This window comes from Pavona decussata, unplaced genomic scaffold (genome assembly GCF_977016875.1).
Source record: "Pavona decussata unplaced genomic scaffold, jaPavDecu1.1 SCAFFOLD_102, whole genome shotgun sequence".
NCBI classification, from domain to species: Eukaryota; Metazoa; Cnidaria; class Anthozoa; order Scleractinia; family Agariciidae; genus Pavona; species Pavona decussata.
This window is the reverse complement of record NW_028145517.1, coordinates 6,680,499-6,695,280: the sequence shown is the minus strand read 5'-3', so window position 1 is coordinate 6,695,280 and position 14,782 is coordinate 6,680,499. Positions and strand designations below refer to the sequence as shown.

Here is a 14,782-nt window from a genome sequence, read left to right as displayed (position 1 = left end):
CCCAGTGGGGCGACATATGGGAGATGTATCTTTTTGACGCCCAAGTTTCAATTTCTGGCTAAATGAGTAGTGTTGAAGAAGGGTTTCCTATCCACTTATTGTATTTTATCTTCTCCAGCAACCAGTAGTAATGATGTCGTGTGCAAGCCAGGTATGGAAGCCGCCAGGAAACAGTGGGGTCAACCACAAATGACGCAGATTATTTCCGCGCTGGGTAACGCAAAGCTTCAAACAGCAACGACGACAATGGGACCTGACGAACCGGATGCTGCAAAGAAAGCTCAACTTCCGGTGGTCACGCAATCTTCTGGTAGTACGGATAGCTCAACAATGGGCGCAACTGTCACGGTGCAAAGTCCCACCACGCCAGCCCTGTTAGGAGTGACAGTGGTAAAGTCTCCCACTTCGGAATCTCCTAAAACTGTTATTGTGAGAAAAGATAGAGTTGACGAGAACAAAGAAGAAGAGAATTCACAAGCGGGGACTACTATTACGATATCAGCAAAAACACCAGACGCTGCGAAAAAACCGGTAACTTTGGAAACAATCTCGGAAGGAACCAAAGAAGGCGATAAGGAAGATTCAACTGTAAAAGCGGTTGAAGCTGAAGATTTGAATATAGAAGACGTGGAGGATATCACAGTGGAGAAAGCGGAGTCCGAAGCGGGTGAAAAAGCCGCGCCAAAGAGTCCTGTGAAGGCCTGGGGAGAGGTGAAGGCCAGCACACCAACTGAAAGTAAGTTTCTCAAGTTTAATCATGTAGAGAGATTTAGCACCGCGTTTACGGGAAACGGTAAACGACAGATTCGCGTTAACGTTTCTCAAAGAAGTAATAAATACATGAGAATGGTGCAAAATACTGCTGGCCTTTGTTGTTAACAAGAAACTAATCAACTTCACTTAGAAAAGGAAAACGGTTACCAACAAACGTAGGATAATCGTGGGCATGTGGTCATTTTTGCTGTTTTCCGTAAACGTGATCCTAAATGTTTCTAATAACGGCTTAAGAACCGCCCAGGCCGGGACTCGAACTCTCGACCACCAGATCACCATGTTTTAACCCTGCGAAACCTGGAGGTCTGGGCAGGTGACAGACGCCTTAAAATACAGAAAGCAAAAATCAAACCAAAACAACAACAACAACAACAGGTATTAGTAATAACTAGAATTAAACTGATTGGTATTTACGCCGCACAACCGACTATGACCTGAATGTCACCATGAATGTTTTAGGTGCGACGGAAGAAAAGTCTTCACGAAGTCCCCAGATGAAGACTTCATTATCTGACAGCAGAGCTGCGTATCAAGAATTTCTGCTGGCGTCACGTGAAAAACAGGCCGACAAGGATACTAAGGAAGCTCTATTTGAAAAAGTGAAACGAAAAGAAGGAAAGAAAGAGAATGAAGAGGAGAATCTTGAAGTCCAAGACGTATCACTGGATGATTTGTGAGTGCTAAGTCTTGTTTATGATCGAGTGAATTCAGGAAAAGTGTAAAATACGACCTTTGCCAGTTTACCAAGAGTTCTTGTTAATTAAATCTTAGACATGGAAAAATTTTCAAAAATCATTTCGTATGGTATAAAAAACGTACTGCGCCATAGGCAAGAACCTCTTCACAATAATTGACTGACTCAGCGCCGGTTGAACGGCGCAGTTAACCAATCAAGACACCTAACAAAACACAAAAGCGGTGACAGCGCGGGAAAAGTACATGCAACCGGCGCAAAGCGCGGGAAAAGTGCTTCCGGGGTTTTAGAAAATAGAATGTTTGCTTTGACTTGTTAAACTGGTTAAAGCTGGTTTCTCGAACTTTCTGACTAGTTATTAGCTGAACAGACGTCGCGACGTCGCATAATAAAAACATAATTTTTCCACAAAACTACCGCAAACCTTTCTCAGCAACGTAACTTGTATTTTAGATCATTTCACACTGCTGATGGATCGCCAAACAAGTCCATGCGTGCTGCGGAGCTACAAACAGGGATTTACGATACGAATTTCACAGTAAGTAAAACTGCTCTGTTTTTTCACAATCTTTTTCGAGTCGTTCCTTCGCCTCTTTAAATCTCAATAAGTTGATAGTCAGGAATAGGAACCGAAGATAAAATTACAGCGGATGTTTTGTACTTTTGTTGTTACAGAGGCTTAGAACCTGTTCCCTCCCGAACTTGAGAATGTTGTTTGAGACTGCCTCCCCCGGGCGTGTTGAGAGTTCAGCAGTACAGCTAGAAGAGAAACAGGAAGAGGACGAGAGAGAAGAAGGGGAAGATGAAGAGGATGGTATGGACGAAGAGGAAGCTGATGACGAATTAGATGACGAGGATGAAGAAGATGTGGATGATGATGATGATGATGACGATGAAGAAGATGAAGAGCTGAATGTTGGGAGGTGAGTGTTAATATAACAAGACGAACAAGGGAAATTAGACCAAGATTTGAGGATAATTGTGTGTTATGTTTTCACCTGCAGCGAAGAAGAAGAAGACAACGAGGATTTCGAGGACATGCTGAATTCCATGAGGGATGTACTCGTTAGCACAGGTAAAATATGTACTTCTTCATTCCTGTGATGCGCAGAATTTGTCATCCAAAGGATCTGTCCAACCATATCGCTTCTCCTGAATCTTTAAAAACGCAAACATAAAAACTCAAAATAAACATCGCCCGGGGTAAAACATGCAACTAGAGACAAGCGCGGTGAAACATGCTACCTGTGTCAAGCGCGGGAAAAAAGCAACGGGGTGAAAAGCGCGGGAAAACATGTAGCCGGTGACAAACGTGGGAAAACATTCAACCAGCAAAAGACGCGGGAAGACATAGTTTGAGCTTTTTTTACTCCTTCGCTTAGTTGTAAACGTTTGTCAAAGTAACGTTATGTGTCTTACTTTAGGCCGTTCTCCATCGCCTATGAAAGGAATGCGTGGTACATCACAAAGCTTGGATTGGGATCACAGTGTGGACACGAAGTCGCCTCAAGGTAATTATTACTCATAAAAAAAAACCAGGTCTCACTGGTGGGAGGCAAGTGCTCTCACCACTACGCCATCTGCGCTCCAAGTGCAAGTTTTGTTTTGTTTTGTTTGTGTACCATCCACTCTTTGATTTACCTTCCTTTTGACTTGTAGCACATAGGGACTCAACCAGCGGCCGGGCTGCCGGATTAGGTACCTTCCTCATGTTACAACCTGTTTACCTACTTTTTCCGGCTACCTAAGTCCAATTACTACTTCTGCAATAAACGTTTTTTTTTTTTATTGAAATACCCGGGTATTTGTTTTGTATGCTCGTCATATCCTTGAGTTCAATTTTTGTCCTTCATAGATGATGATGATGAAAGTGATGGAGCAGCACTTGAGCGACCTTCCTCTGAGCTGTCAAACTTGAATGAAGACTGGGATTCGGGTATGTCGTTACTTTCTTCAACCTAGAAAATGAATACACTCAATTCAAGCTACGACAGAACCTCCATCAGTAAAGTATTAGAAAATAACAGCAACTGTTGTGACCTTTGCCGGACTTGATTTTTTTCACCATCCTACCTCGTGTTCTATGAAGTTTTATATATAATTTTGTACAGTTTTACTATTCACCTGCCTTGAACATATCATAACCGTTAACATTTTTAATTACTAGCTTAAGGTAAGTGTCCTCGGTTACCTTATCTCTTGGCTTAGTACATTTGACACTGAAATGAAGTCATTGTGGCGATTTTTATTTTGAAAAGTCAAAGAAAGTTGGAATCACATTACAGGGTACACGATTTGGCTATTGAGAGTGAGAGGTTTAAACAAGAAGTTCCGCTATAAAAGGGCAAGCCCACCTTTGTGGTTGTGAAATGCAAATTCACATGCCATTCAGTCGTTGCCCGTTGTTGACTCAAGCGTTCTTTGACAAAATACGCCTCAAAATCGCACATCGCCATAGAAATATAAGGCATCGGTTTCTAAACACTAAGCCAGTTTTATCAGGAACGGTCGTAGAAAAGGACGCATGTTGTTTGTCAGTTGTTTACGTTGTGGTTGATTGACAACTGAAAGTGAGAATGGCCAGGCCAGGCCCCTTTAATACCGGAACTTCCCTAAGTTACCGTGTGTTATTTAAATGACAGGTGATGACGATGATGAAGAAGACACGGCTAGAAAGGAAGAGCGAGAGAAGAAGCGACAGGAAGAAGAGGAGAGTTTGTTTCACAGACTTGAGGAGTCAAGGCTCATGCTGGAACAGGAACTGGGCTTTGACAGGTTCTTGAAAGTCTACAAATACCTTCAGGTACGAAAACAGGTAAAGCAGTCAACACGGCGTCGTCTTTCAAAGTCACGCGCAACACACACGCCGTAAGTCAGTGAAATGCGCTTGTCCAGAAAAAACTGATAAGCTGCATTTTCTCAAATAACAGGCAGCTCTTTAGAACCTCAAATAGGTCATTTCCGAGTTTTTGTGAACCTCATTATGAAAGCTAGGCCAAGTGCAAAGCTTTTCGGATGAAAATTAGTTGCTTGCATATGAATGAATACTAATTTTCATAATTTTCAATAATTTTCAATAATTTTCATAATGAGGTTCAAAGCAACTCGAAATAGCTTATTTCGTGGGACCTGTATAAAACGAAAGCGTCACTTAGAAATAAATATTCACTTTATCCCAGCCGTTCAACTTGTACAATGTGAACGAATTATCCAAGAACATAATTTATGGCAATGTCGCGACGACCCCGGGAACGAGGTTGCACCTTATCTGCCCATACCCGGAAACGAGGCTGCACTCTTTTCGCCCAAACTTGGGGACGAGGCTGCATTCTTATCTGTCCGTACTCGGGAACGAGGCTGCACTCTAATCTCTCCGTACTCGGGAACAAGGCTGTGCTCAAATCTGTCCGTACTCGGGAACGAGGCTGTACTCAAATCTGTCCGTACTCGGGAACGAGGCTGTACTCGTATCTGCCCGTACTCGTAGAGTTTGATCTCTCGTCAATTCGCACAGTCGCCTTGTTTAATCACTTCCGTATGAGATATTGTTTAATCGCAGTTTTACCGTTTCCTATCAGGCTGTTCAAGAAAACGAGGACGACAGCGCAGAAATAACCTCCACAGGCGAGATCAGTGAGCTGCTTGGAGACAAGGAGCATCTTTACCCCAAAATACTTTATCTTGTCATCGCGGATTCTGCTTACTCAGAAGGTTTGTGAACGTAGTTCAGGCACCAGGAACTCTGACAAAAATGCAGCTATTATCCAAACATATTAGCGCATAAAAATATATCTGCGCTTCAATGGCGGCGCACTAATTTAATCAAGGAAAGCTGTCCTCCTATTGAATTGTCCATTAAACATGTGAAAACGCTATATGAATTTAATCTGCTATCAAAACAACTAATGAAAAGTTCTATACTTCTAAATATTAATTTTATCAGGTCAAGTGATCGTTAATTCCTAGCTTCCCTACTAGATATTGGAATATCTTGGGCCCTCTAATTATTTTTTATCCCATCTTGTTACATTGACAGATAATCAGTGAGCAAACGTTCGTGGTACCGGACTGAGTGGATTCAGTCTTCTGTGCTTCCTGTATTACACTCAAACCTCATAGTTAGTAACCATTCTGTGGCCAGGTGCCCTCCAGACCGGATGAACTCAGCGTGCGACATGAGAGCAACATGTCAATACCCTGTAAGCAGAGGTTTCTTGATGTCCCTGTGCTGGTGGTTCATTTGTCCGCCGGCACACTAGGCGACCAATAAGCCTTTGCTTGCAGAGTAATATTAAATTGTTAGCACACTAAATTTGCACTTACTTGTGCGGCAAACGAAACACTCAAAATTTCGCCAAGCCGAGACTGCGGTCTTTTATGTGAATTGGAAAATGAAATTACCCAGAGATATAGGAAACGGAACACGAGTAGTGCATGCCACTTGAAAGCTAAGTCTATCTTAACCCGTTAAGTCCTAACAGTGATCAGCATCAAATTTCTCCTTGTAATATCAATGCTTTTTCAACTCCTGAGGTCATGAGAATTAAGGATATGATCACCCAAGGTGAATTTTCTTGATATTTTAATAACTTCTCCCCAGTATTTTTATAAGAAAAGTATTGGGACAGGATAGGAGAATTTGTTCTTTGATATTAGGGGTTAAATGTAACCGAATGAGAAGTTCAATTAGCCTGGAACCCCGTTCATGAGAACGGGACCGGCCTCTGACATTTCCGGAGGGCATCCCCTAGGCCTCAAAAGCAAATTTATAAAATAATTCCCGTGGACCATGCGATTCGAATGGCAGGACATCTCGATGCAACGTTTTGCATTTAGTCGACGGCGGAGAAAAAACGGGATGAGGTGGTGAAGGGTGTTTACCATTTGCAAGGAAAAGCCGGTTAGGATCACCGTTGTATAATTTTAAGTAACATGGCAAACAATAGGAAGAGTGTTTTATCCGCTTTCCACACTGAGAGGTGTCTGCAAATCAAATGAAACACTCTTTCGAGAGTTTGATACAGCTTCTTCACCGGGAAAAGAGGAGGGCCTTTGGAAGTGCTCCGAAAATTCCGGATGGAATTTCCGAAAATATTGTGATCCATTCATTGTAGTAACAAATGTTAAACACCCGAAAACTTTACTCACACTGCGTTCGACCAAAAACCGACCCCTTAAACTGGGGCCGAGACACCTTGTACTGTGGCTGGTAAAACGAAATAGCACTCCCAAACAAAAATAGACATCAACATTTGTGGCCACAAAAGTTTCCTGTCTTGCTACTAATTTTCCTTTTTTCGTCGTGATAAATTATTAAGGACTTTTAGAAAGTTTTGTGACTGCTTTGTTGAAGTCTTGCTAATTTAACACTATTTGGAAAGCGTTCACCACTGCGAAAGCCATTTCATTTATTTCAGAGTGTTCCGATTTATTTTCAGATATGTTACAGTTTACGCCGGCGTTAACTGTCATTTGTTGAGTTGTGTAAATGCAAATGTTTTTTTTTCCAGTAGTTATAGAACGGTTTTTCTACGTAGTGTTTTGTAGTGTGCAAATTGTTAGATTTGAACTTGCGGTAAGACGCGTGCATTCCCTTACTTCTGATGGGCTGAAAATAAACTAGGAAAAGTATGCTTGTTCTTACTGGTTCGAGCATGGTGGAAATGTTATAATACATTGTAATATATTGTGCTTCATTATTAGAGTGAAAATAAATTCGGACTAATTTCCTTGGGATTCACTTGTGTTTTGTTGAGAATTTTTATTAACCGACAATGATGTGTGAGCCTTGAAGCGGTCAATCGTGCGAGACACGCGCAGTACTCCATAATGTCGTAACTCAAAATCATCATCGAGGCACTAAAACGTAACATCTTACGTTGCCTCTGTACTACAATAGAATTTACTTTTGTCCTACAAAATGTTACCCCGGCCTCAAAGGCTCGTTCTCTTTTAAATATGTTTTAAACAAAGCTCCTTTTCTTAGTGCGTTGCGCTTCGCTCTCGCTGCAAGTTCCGAAGTTCATAAAGTTTAGACATTGTTCATATTGCGTCAGTTGCGTCATATGAAGAAATGAACCCCATCGCTTGAAAGATCACACAAAATTTGGTACGTTTACCAGGCTACACACTAAAAATTAAAGTGTATTATTACACCAAAAAAGTGTAAAATCTTTGCCAGCCCCGGCAGCCTTTTTTTTTGGTGTGTATTATTACACACAGTCCAACAGTGTAGTTTAACACTAAAAGGGATTGTATAATTATACGCAAAATGGTGTAATAAGGGTGTTATACTACTTTGTAAAGTGTAAAATTACACATCAAAGTAGTGTAATGAAAGCGAGAAAGAAGGGTAATATTACACCAAATTATGGTGTGCTGACGTTGCCAGCCCCGGTAGACTTTTTTTGATTTGTAATTCTATACAAAAATAATGTAAAATTACACTTCAAGTTGTTGTAATTTCTCCCTGAATTAACTGTAATCGTTGTAGTTTACAACCATATTACGTGTAAAATTACACTAAAGAGAAGTGTAATTTTACATTTTCCCAATTGTAATAAAAGACTTTAATTTTTAGTGTGTATGACCTGTCAAAGGTCGCCCAAATTCCAAATTCTGAGATGGCGTCCCCAAATCCATACAAAGTAGACCTCTAATTTTTCCGATTTTTTGAAAGGCTTCTACATGGTTGCAATCTTACAACAGAACCTCAAACTTGGTGAACTCACTAATTTTAATGAGATCTTTCTTGTGATGGACTCCAATTTGTGATTAAATGAAATTTTAAAACTCGTCCCCAGTCTCCAATTGAACTTCGGAACGGGCAACTAGGCAACAACATCCTCTGGAAACCAGGGTAACAAAATTTGGGATTGAAAACAAACCGTTAATAAAAGTTTTTTAAGCCGCCGTTACACGTTGAAACTTTTAGCTGAAACTTGTGTGCAACGGCGAACGAGACCAGTTTCACGAAGTGGTGTTACACGGTGAAACTCTTGTTTTTTCACCACTGCGACCGTTGCAGAAGTAGAAAGCGGTTCTACTTTTCGTGAAACTTGTCTCGCAACGGAAGTTCGAAAAAGTTTCACGAAACCGACCATGTTACACGGTGCAACGCCTGCTGAAACTTATTTCGCAGCGCCGTTGCACACAAGTTTCAGCTGAAAGTTTCAACGTGTAACGGCAGCTTAAGGTATGGGTCAAATTGTGATGTCCTTCAATTTTCCCCTCGCAGTCCGAGCAAACGGCATTGAGGTAGTCCGTAACGTTTCCTTCATTCCTACTGCTGTGGACACTGGTTTTTGGCGTCGCCTTTTTTCACATTAATAACCACCGGAGCGTTCTTTTGTCCTTTCACAGTGACTGCAGAAATGTTTCCACTTTCCTGTAAAACAAAAACGAAAGCATTTTATCAAAAATGGCGGCTCGACGATCTCAGCAATCGAACAAGCAAGGAAAAAATTGGGGACTGGAGACAGTCAATTTTGACCTCTAACATGTGTCTTTGCTGATTAATAAATGATTCTCCAAGTCTTTAACTATTCAACTTTTGATTGGCTGAATAAACGGCCAGATTCGATTTCATTCGACCGCTCACTTTTTCATCCACCGGACAGTTCCCCTAAGTAAGAAAAAAATCTTATTAACTAACAGTGTTCTTTCCAGATGTCTAAATATTGTTCCCGTTCCTTTTCTTTGCTCACATGACAAGTGGACCGCAATGAACGCGAACAGAGAAAAAAACTCCGGCCAATGTTTAAACCAAAACGCTTGGTCCAAATAACATCTCTATCTTACCCCAGGATGGAAATTCTCTTTTCTCTGTTCATTCCCATCGCAGGATGTCACGCTTTCCATAGCACTCTGAGTTTCAGATAAATCAATATTACCCATCCGCTTTGGACAAACGGTGTCCGTATTGAAGCGAACCTTTGTCTTCCTTTCGCGCTCTTCTTCAATCTTGACTTCGTTTTCAGCGCTGTTACTCGACAAAGGCGAAATCCGTGATTGGCTCAGACTAATAAAATTGCCAGGGTAGCACTGAACTTGCGACATAGTTTGAGTTTCACTGTTTTCTTTGCCGTTAGTAAGTTGTTCAAACAATTGCCCGTGTTCTTCATTTCTCAGGACTACAGGAGGTTTTGCTGCAGTGGCAATTTCGTGTACTTTAGGCTTAGCAGTCACGAGTTCCTTCTTCGTTGCTTTAACTTTTGGAGCCATGTTTTCCAGATCTTGCTCCCGGTTGGACGCTTGCCCCAAACTGGTTCTGTTTTTGTTGATCAGCTCGGCCGCTGATTTTGTCTTCCTCATGGTCAAGTTGGTGTTTTGAGTCACTTTCTGAGGTTCTTTCTGGGAATCTAGGAACAGAAAAGAAATGAAATTGTTAAAAAAAAAAAAAAAACATTCTCCAAATGACAACCACAACAACCGATATTTGTAGATCCAAGCCATTTCAAAGGATGATACTTGAAATACCCAATGGTATTTTTGAAAGCGGGAAATCATGAATACACGATTACCAGCTAGTTACAAGTAGATCGGTGTTAGCTTATATACGCAAATATGTTTTTAAAAGAGCACAAAATGACCCGGGAACGTGGGTGAAAACATTTGATGTATGTTCTCCTTGGATGCCCATGAGTGACGTACTTTCGAGCAAGAAAAAAAAAAAAAGGTTCTCTATTGTTTATACTTACTGCTTTGTAACTTTATTCGTAAGTCGTCGATTTTAAGCCTTAGCTTTATGTTCTCGCTGTTAAGCCTCTCCACTTTGGACTCAGACGCATGTAGTTGATGTTCCGTGTGTCTAAGCCTATCTGTCTCCGCTAGCTGGAGCAACGTTTTTGTCTGCACTTCTTTATTTAGTTCAGCCACAGTTTTCCTATATCAGACAAGTGAAAAAAAAAAAAATCAACGCGGTTTACATGTAAACTGATCACGCTATGACGAAGACTGGACACTGCTTCAAGAGAAAACGAGGGGTCCCTTTTTCCACGAAGCGGAGAAGCGACAAGAACGCGCGAACACGCGTGAAAATCGCGATGTGCTGAAAGGATCGCGAAACCATTACCAAAAAAGGCTCGCGAACAAGCCAGCCCGTTTGAATTATGCCTTTCTTTCACAGTCTAACAAAACTTCCGTTGGATTTATCTGATTCGAAATAGCATAAAAACAGTTTTTGCTCAGTCACAAAATTTAAAAATTCCGCGGGCTACTACACCCCATGCCAAACGACGAGTATTCTTATTACGAAGATACAGGAAAAATCCGTAAGTAAGAACCTGTGTTTTTCGAAGTTAGCCTCAACAGATTCTCATATAAATGGTGTTTTAAAGAAATGTAGGCTATATAGGTTCATAAACAGGTTCTTATTCTCTTGATAACAAAATAGTATAGTGGTCGCGGAAAAAAAGAAAGTTTATAGAATAAGAACCTTACTCCCGGGTTTTTGGTGTATTCTTTAAAAATGTTTCAATAAAATGTGAAAACGCATTCTTCCTTACTTTGAATCCTCCAGTTGCAACTGAAGGAAGTTCACGTAGTCTTTTTTGTCTCCAAACTCAGAGAAAGCGTCGTGAAATTCCATCAAACGATCACTCATGTTGCTCCCTTCCTAAAAGAGAAACGATGTTAATTTAGACAACCTTTCAGCTGAAACTTAAATTTTTAGCTAAACATTCGAACAGATCAATCTGTAATGTTAGCTGACACAAAGATGGCTTTAAAAGTGCAGAAAACGATTTGGGTATTAGGGAGTTTACGTAACAGGACGGCTGATGTAGTGGGACGGCAAATTGTCCTTGTGTGACCAAACGTGACGTCCAGGTATTTACCACTATAGATTGTAACATTCCTGCCGCTCGTGGTCTTCACGTTGTTACAGATGAGAGAACACCAGTTTTAGTCGCAAATCGCCAAAAAATGTGAAGGTACTAAGATGTAAAGTTGGTCACACAACGATTATTCACCGTCCCCTTCTGTCAGCCGTCCTGTTGCGTGAGCTCACTATTTAACACAGGAGACAACATTATAAGTTTTTTGTTGGGTGGCCCTGACAGAGAGCGAGCCGTAAATCTCGTTTTCCACTCCTGAAGAATCTCACCTTTTCTTTTTCCAAAGTTGATATTTTTGCGTTTAATATTTTTACTTCTCCTTCTTTTTGCACCAAAGCGCGCGTCAGTCTTTGGATCTGAGAAGCATCTGCGTGACAGTTCTTTACTTGAAGAAGAGTTGCCACCTGATTCTGAAAACAAAGAGTACAAAACGTTTTATTTTCGTTAAAGAAAGGGCTGGAAGAGCGGCTGAAGCTAGCGTGAGACTTCCCAGGGTCAAATAGCTGACTGCTGTGAAATCGTTGTTTTTTGAGGGCCACCCTAATTAACTTCGAGTAAAGCCAGTGGTGCTACCCTCTGTAATCGTTATCATCATCATCATCATCATCATCATCATCATCATCATCATCATCATCATCATCATCATCATCGTCATCATCATCGTCATCGTCATCGTCATAATCATCATCATCATTATGTAACATGAACAGTTACACTAACGCCACTTTCACCTGATTTCTTGGGGAAATTAATGCGTGGTTTAGAATCCGTCCGATAGTCTTCTTCGCGGATCGCCAACAGGCAAAGAAATCGGCCCGAAAAATCACTGCATTGTTTTATAAAATATTGCCCAAGGTTGCTCGAGCACAAAATGATTGGAAAGTGAAAACCAACTTTTCTCAGGCCCTTTTCCAGTTTTTTTCTTTGGAGGGTGAAGGGATTATCTAAAAAAAAAAATTCTCCCTTTATAATCAGGAGAGAATGGACAAAATTCCACAAACGTAGAATTTTGCAAATTCTGCGTACCTTCAATCTCTGCAAATGTTGTTTTGTCATGTTGTGTATTTTGACCATGCCTTCATGTCTGGCTTGTAGACTCCCAAACTTCTTCTCAAGCTCCAACCGTCTGTCTTCGACCTAAGTAATCGGGGAGTGCATACAATCGTAAGAACAAGATAAAAAACAAAAATGAAAGAGTTTTTAGAGTGTTAGCATTAACAGAAGATCTTGGACAGAGAGTTCGTGATAAAAGGAAAGTCATGAACTCTCGTTCTGTTTGATCTCAGCACAAATTTAAAAACAACGGACTCGATGTTGTAAAACATACCTCTCCAAACAATGAATTTCCTTGTTTTCCAAAATTTCTCCTGGCATTGTCAGCTTTGAGGTTTTCTAGCTCAGCTTTGAGTTCTCCGGCTTCCAAACGAGCTTCCTGTCGAGGGAGAACAGACACATGTTTGTCTATATATTGTACTAAAATGGGTCCTGAATATTTTCTCAACTCCTTATTTATCGCTCCCTCTCCTCCTCCCTTTTACAGCAAAAGGAGGGGTAGTTTTCAGGGGGATGCATGAACACTTCACAGATTTGAGTGCTGCAATTACTGCCAATCTTCAAACCTGTGTCCAGATCTGCAGATAACTGTGCATTCTAGGGAAAACTTTGACATGTTGGTTGGTTGGGGTGGGGGGGGGGGGGGGGGAGTAGCCCTTTGGGGAACTTAAGAAGCATCCAGACCAGTCCGGGGGAATAGACAGTATCATTAAATTCTTAGGTGCGGTGAGGCAGAAATTCCAGCAACATCTGCTCAGTAAAAAAGAATGGTCTTTATACCTATCCTTGGAGAGTCCGTGAGCATTAATTGGGGGCGCCAGACAATAGTTTTCTTTAGCCCGTTCTCGAAAACTTTTGAACCACTGATTTTCTTCCAGGTTTACTTTCTCCCGCGCCGACTAAATGCCTCTGGGTCTCCGAGGAACTGGATGCACTGAACAAACCTTAAAAAATCTGTCAGCTTCGTTTCCAGCGAATTCCAGGGCGGGTTCAGACGATAGCAATGCAGGTTTTTGGGGGTTTTATAAGTTGGGAACTAGCCTGCATAGCGGCATAATGGGGGAGGGGGCGAGGAGCTAGGAAAATGACTCAGAATAAAGGAGGGACTGGGGAGAGTCCGCCTTTTTGTCTCTCACTTTTCTCGCTCCCCCTCCCCCTCAACTCCCCCTCCTCGATTACGCCGCTACGCAGGCGGAACGATCAGCGATCGAACGATCTGGGACAGTACGCGTCTGGAAAACGGAAAGGTTTCTGATAAATATCCCCGACCATTTTAAATGATCGGGGATGTCGACGACTTTTTGTTTTCGTGAGTCAACGAAATCTGGAACTGTCGGAAAATTAGTAAAATACCCGTTCGTGTGGGATTTTTCCAACAATGATAAACCAGGTCTGAAAATCGTTAAGATTTAGTTGGCGTATCTTAAAATTTGTCCATTTATTTACTTGCCTGTAAGCAATTAAACCATGTATGAGCTTGCCGGGTCTTCTCTTGTAGCTCCTCCTCCAGATATCCAACTCTCTCCTTCAGCACATTTCGGTCAAATACGATTCTCTCTTGATTGTTTTCGCAATCCGCTAGCTTCATCGTTAAAATATCTCTTTCTTCCTTCAGTTCGGAAGCAAGATTGACATATTCTTCAACACTCTCCAGCCGCGTCCTTCCCTTGTGTTGCAACTCCTCATTACTTTGGTGAGCTTTTCGCAACATTTCATCTTGTTTCTTGATCTTGTCCTGCAGTTGACTCTCCACCAGAGCGTGCTTGCTAACATCATTTTGCAAAGACTCTATTTCTTTTCTGAGATCATTGATCTTTTTCTCGGTGGTCAGCTGTTGAGACGTCTCCTTCGCCTCAAATTCCTTTCGAAGCTTTTCCTTCAAGTCCTCTAGTTCGTGAACATGGTTCGAGTTGGTCCGAATCTCGGTTTCCAACCGAGATCGCAACGTATGATTGTCTTGTTTAAGTTCCTATATAAAAAAATAACGGCACTATAAAACATTCATTTCTGTAAGTTCAACAAATATTCGTCAAAAATAATGAAAGATCAGCTCACCTCGATTTTTCCCAAAGTCGAAATGTAGTCGGCGTTCACTTCTTCGAGTTTTCTTTCCAATTCCTGATTGTTTTCTAAGAGACTTTTCCCTAATTCTCCAGCCAATTCCCTATCCTGTTGCAATCCTTCATTCTCCTCCTTCAATCTGATAATTTCTTCTTTGAGAAAATACACTTCATTTTCGAGTTCCATCATGATTTCCGTGGAGGACTCAGAAGTGTTTACGAGCCAATTTCAAATTTCGCTGGGAATCTTTCGGAATCAACAACGTTCACAATCTCCACCTATGATTGGTTGTTACTTATAAATTAACCAATCAAATGTCACTTTTCAAGAGCTTATCATGCTGGACAATCTGTATCACTATACA

At 41.3% G+C, this 14,782-nt stretch overlaps 2 protein-coding genes across 7 annotated transcripts in view; one reads left to right on the top strand and one right to left on the bottom strand.

The window, feature by feature from the left end:
- The window catches only part of LOC146471958 (serine/threonine-protein kinase Nek1-like), a 26,359-nt gene extending 19,153 nt beyond the window's left edge, over positions 1–7,206 (top strand). For 2 of the 5 annotated variants that reach the window (XM_085120519.1, XM_085120522.1), the window contains 10 exons: positions 119–736; positions 1,234–1,447; positions 1,922–2,006; positions 2,144–2,391; positions 2,473–2,543; positions 2,893–2,979; positions 3,324–3,404; positions 4,111–4,283; positions 5,047–5,179; positions 5,505–7,206. In XM_085120519.1, coding sequence (XP_084976645.1) covers positions 119–736; positions 1,234–1,447; positions 1,922–2,006; positions 2,144–2,391; positions 2,473–2,543; positions 2,893–2,979; positions 3,324–3,404; positions 4,111–4,283; positions 5,047–5,179; positions 5,505–5,515 — 1,721 coding nt within the window. In that variant the 3' untranslated portion in view covers positions 5,516–7,206. Of the gene's footprint in view, positions 1–118; positions 737–1,233; positions 1,448–1,921; positions 2,007–2,143; positions 2,398–2,472; positions 2,544–2,892; positions 2,980–3,323; positions 3,405–4,110; positions 4,284–5,046; positions 5,180–5,504 lie in introns of those variants that run through there. The other 3 variants (XM_085120520.1, XM_085120521.1, XR_014866726.1) reach the window with 3 other exon arrangements.
- Positions 6,584–14,682, bottom strand: LOC146471957 (protein Spindly-like). Of its 2 annotated transcripts, XR_014866727.1 has the most exons (10): positions 14,413–14,682; positions 13,804–14,326; positions 12,632–12,732; positions 12,331–12,441; positions 11,574–11,714; positions 10,975–11,084; positions 10,168–10,352; positions 9,269–9,828; positions 8,059–8,855; positions 6,584–7,598 (listed from the first exon to the last, which is right to left on the bottom strand). XR_014866727.1 is itself a non-coding variant. In XM_085120524.1 (9 exons), the coding sequence occupies exons 1-9, from the start codon at positions 14,605–14,607 to the stop codon at positions 8,751–8,753; spliced, it is 2,031 nt and encodes a 676-aa protein (XP_084976650.1). In that variant the 5' UTR covers positions 14,608–14,682; the 3' UTR covers positions 6,584–8,750. The 2 variants fall into 2 exon arrangements, 1 of the variants encoding a protein (XP_084976650.1); XM_085120524.1 differs by having other exon boundaries at positions 6,584–8,855.
- Between the last annotated feature and the right edge of the window lie 100 nt (positions 14,683–14,782).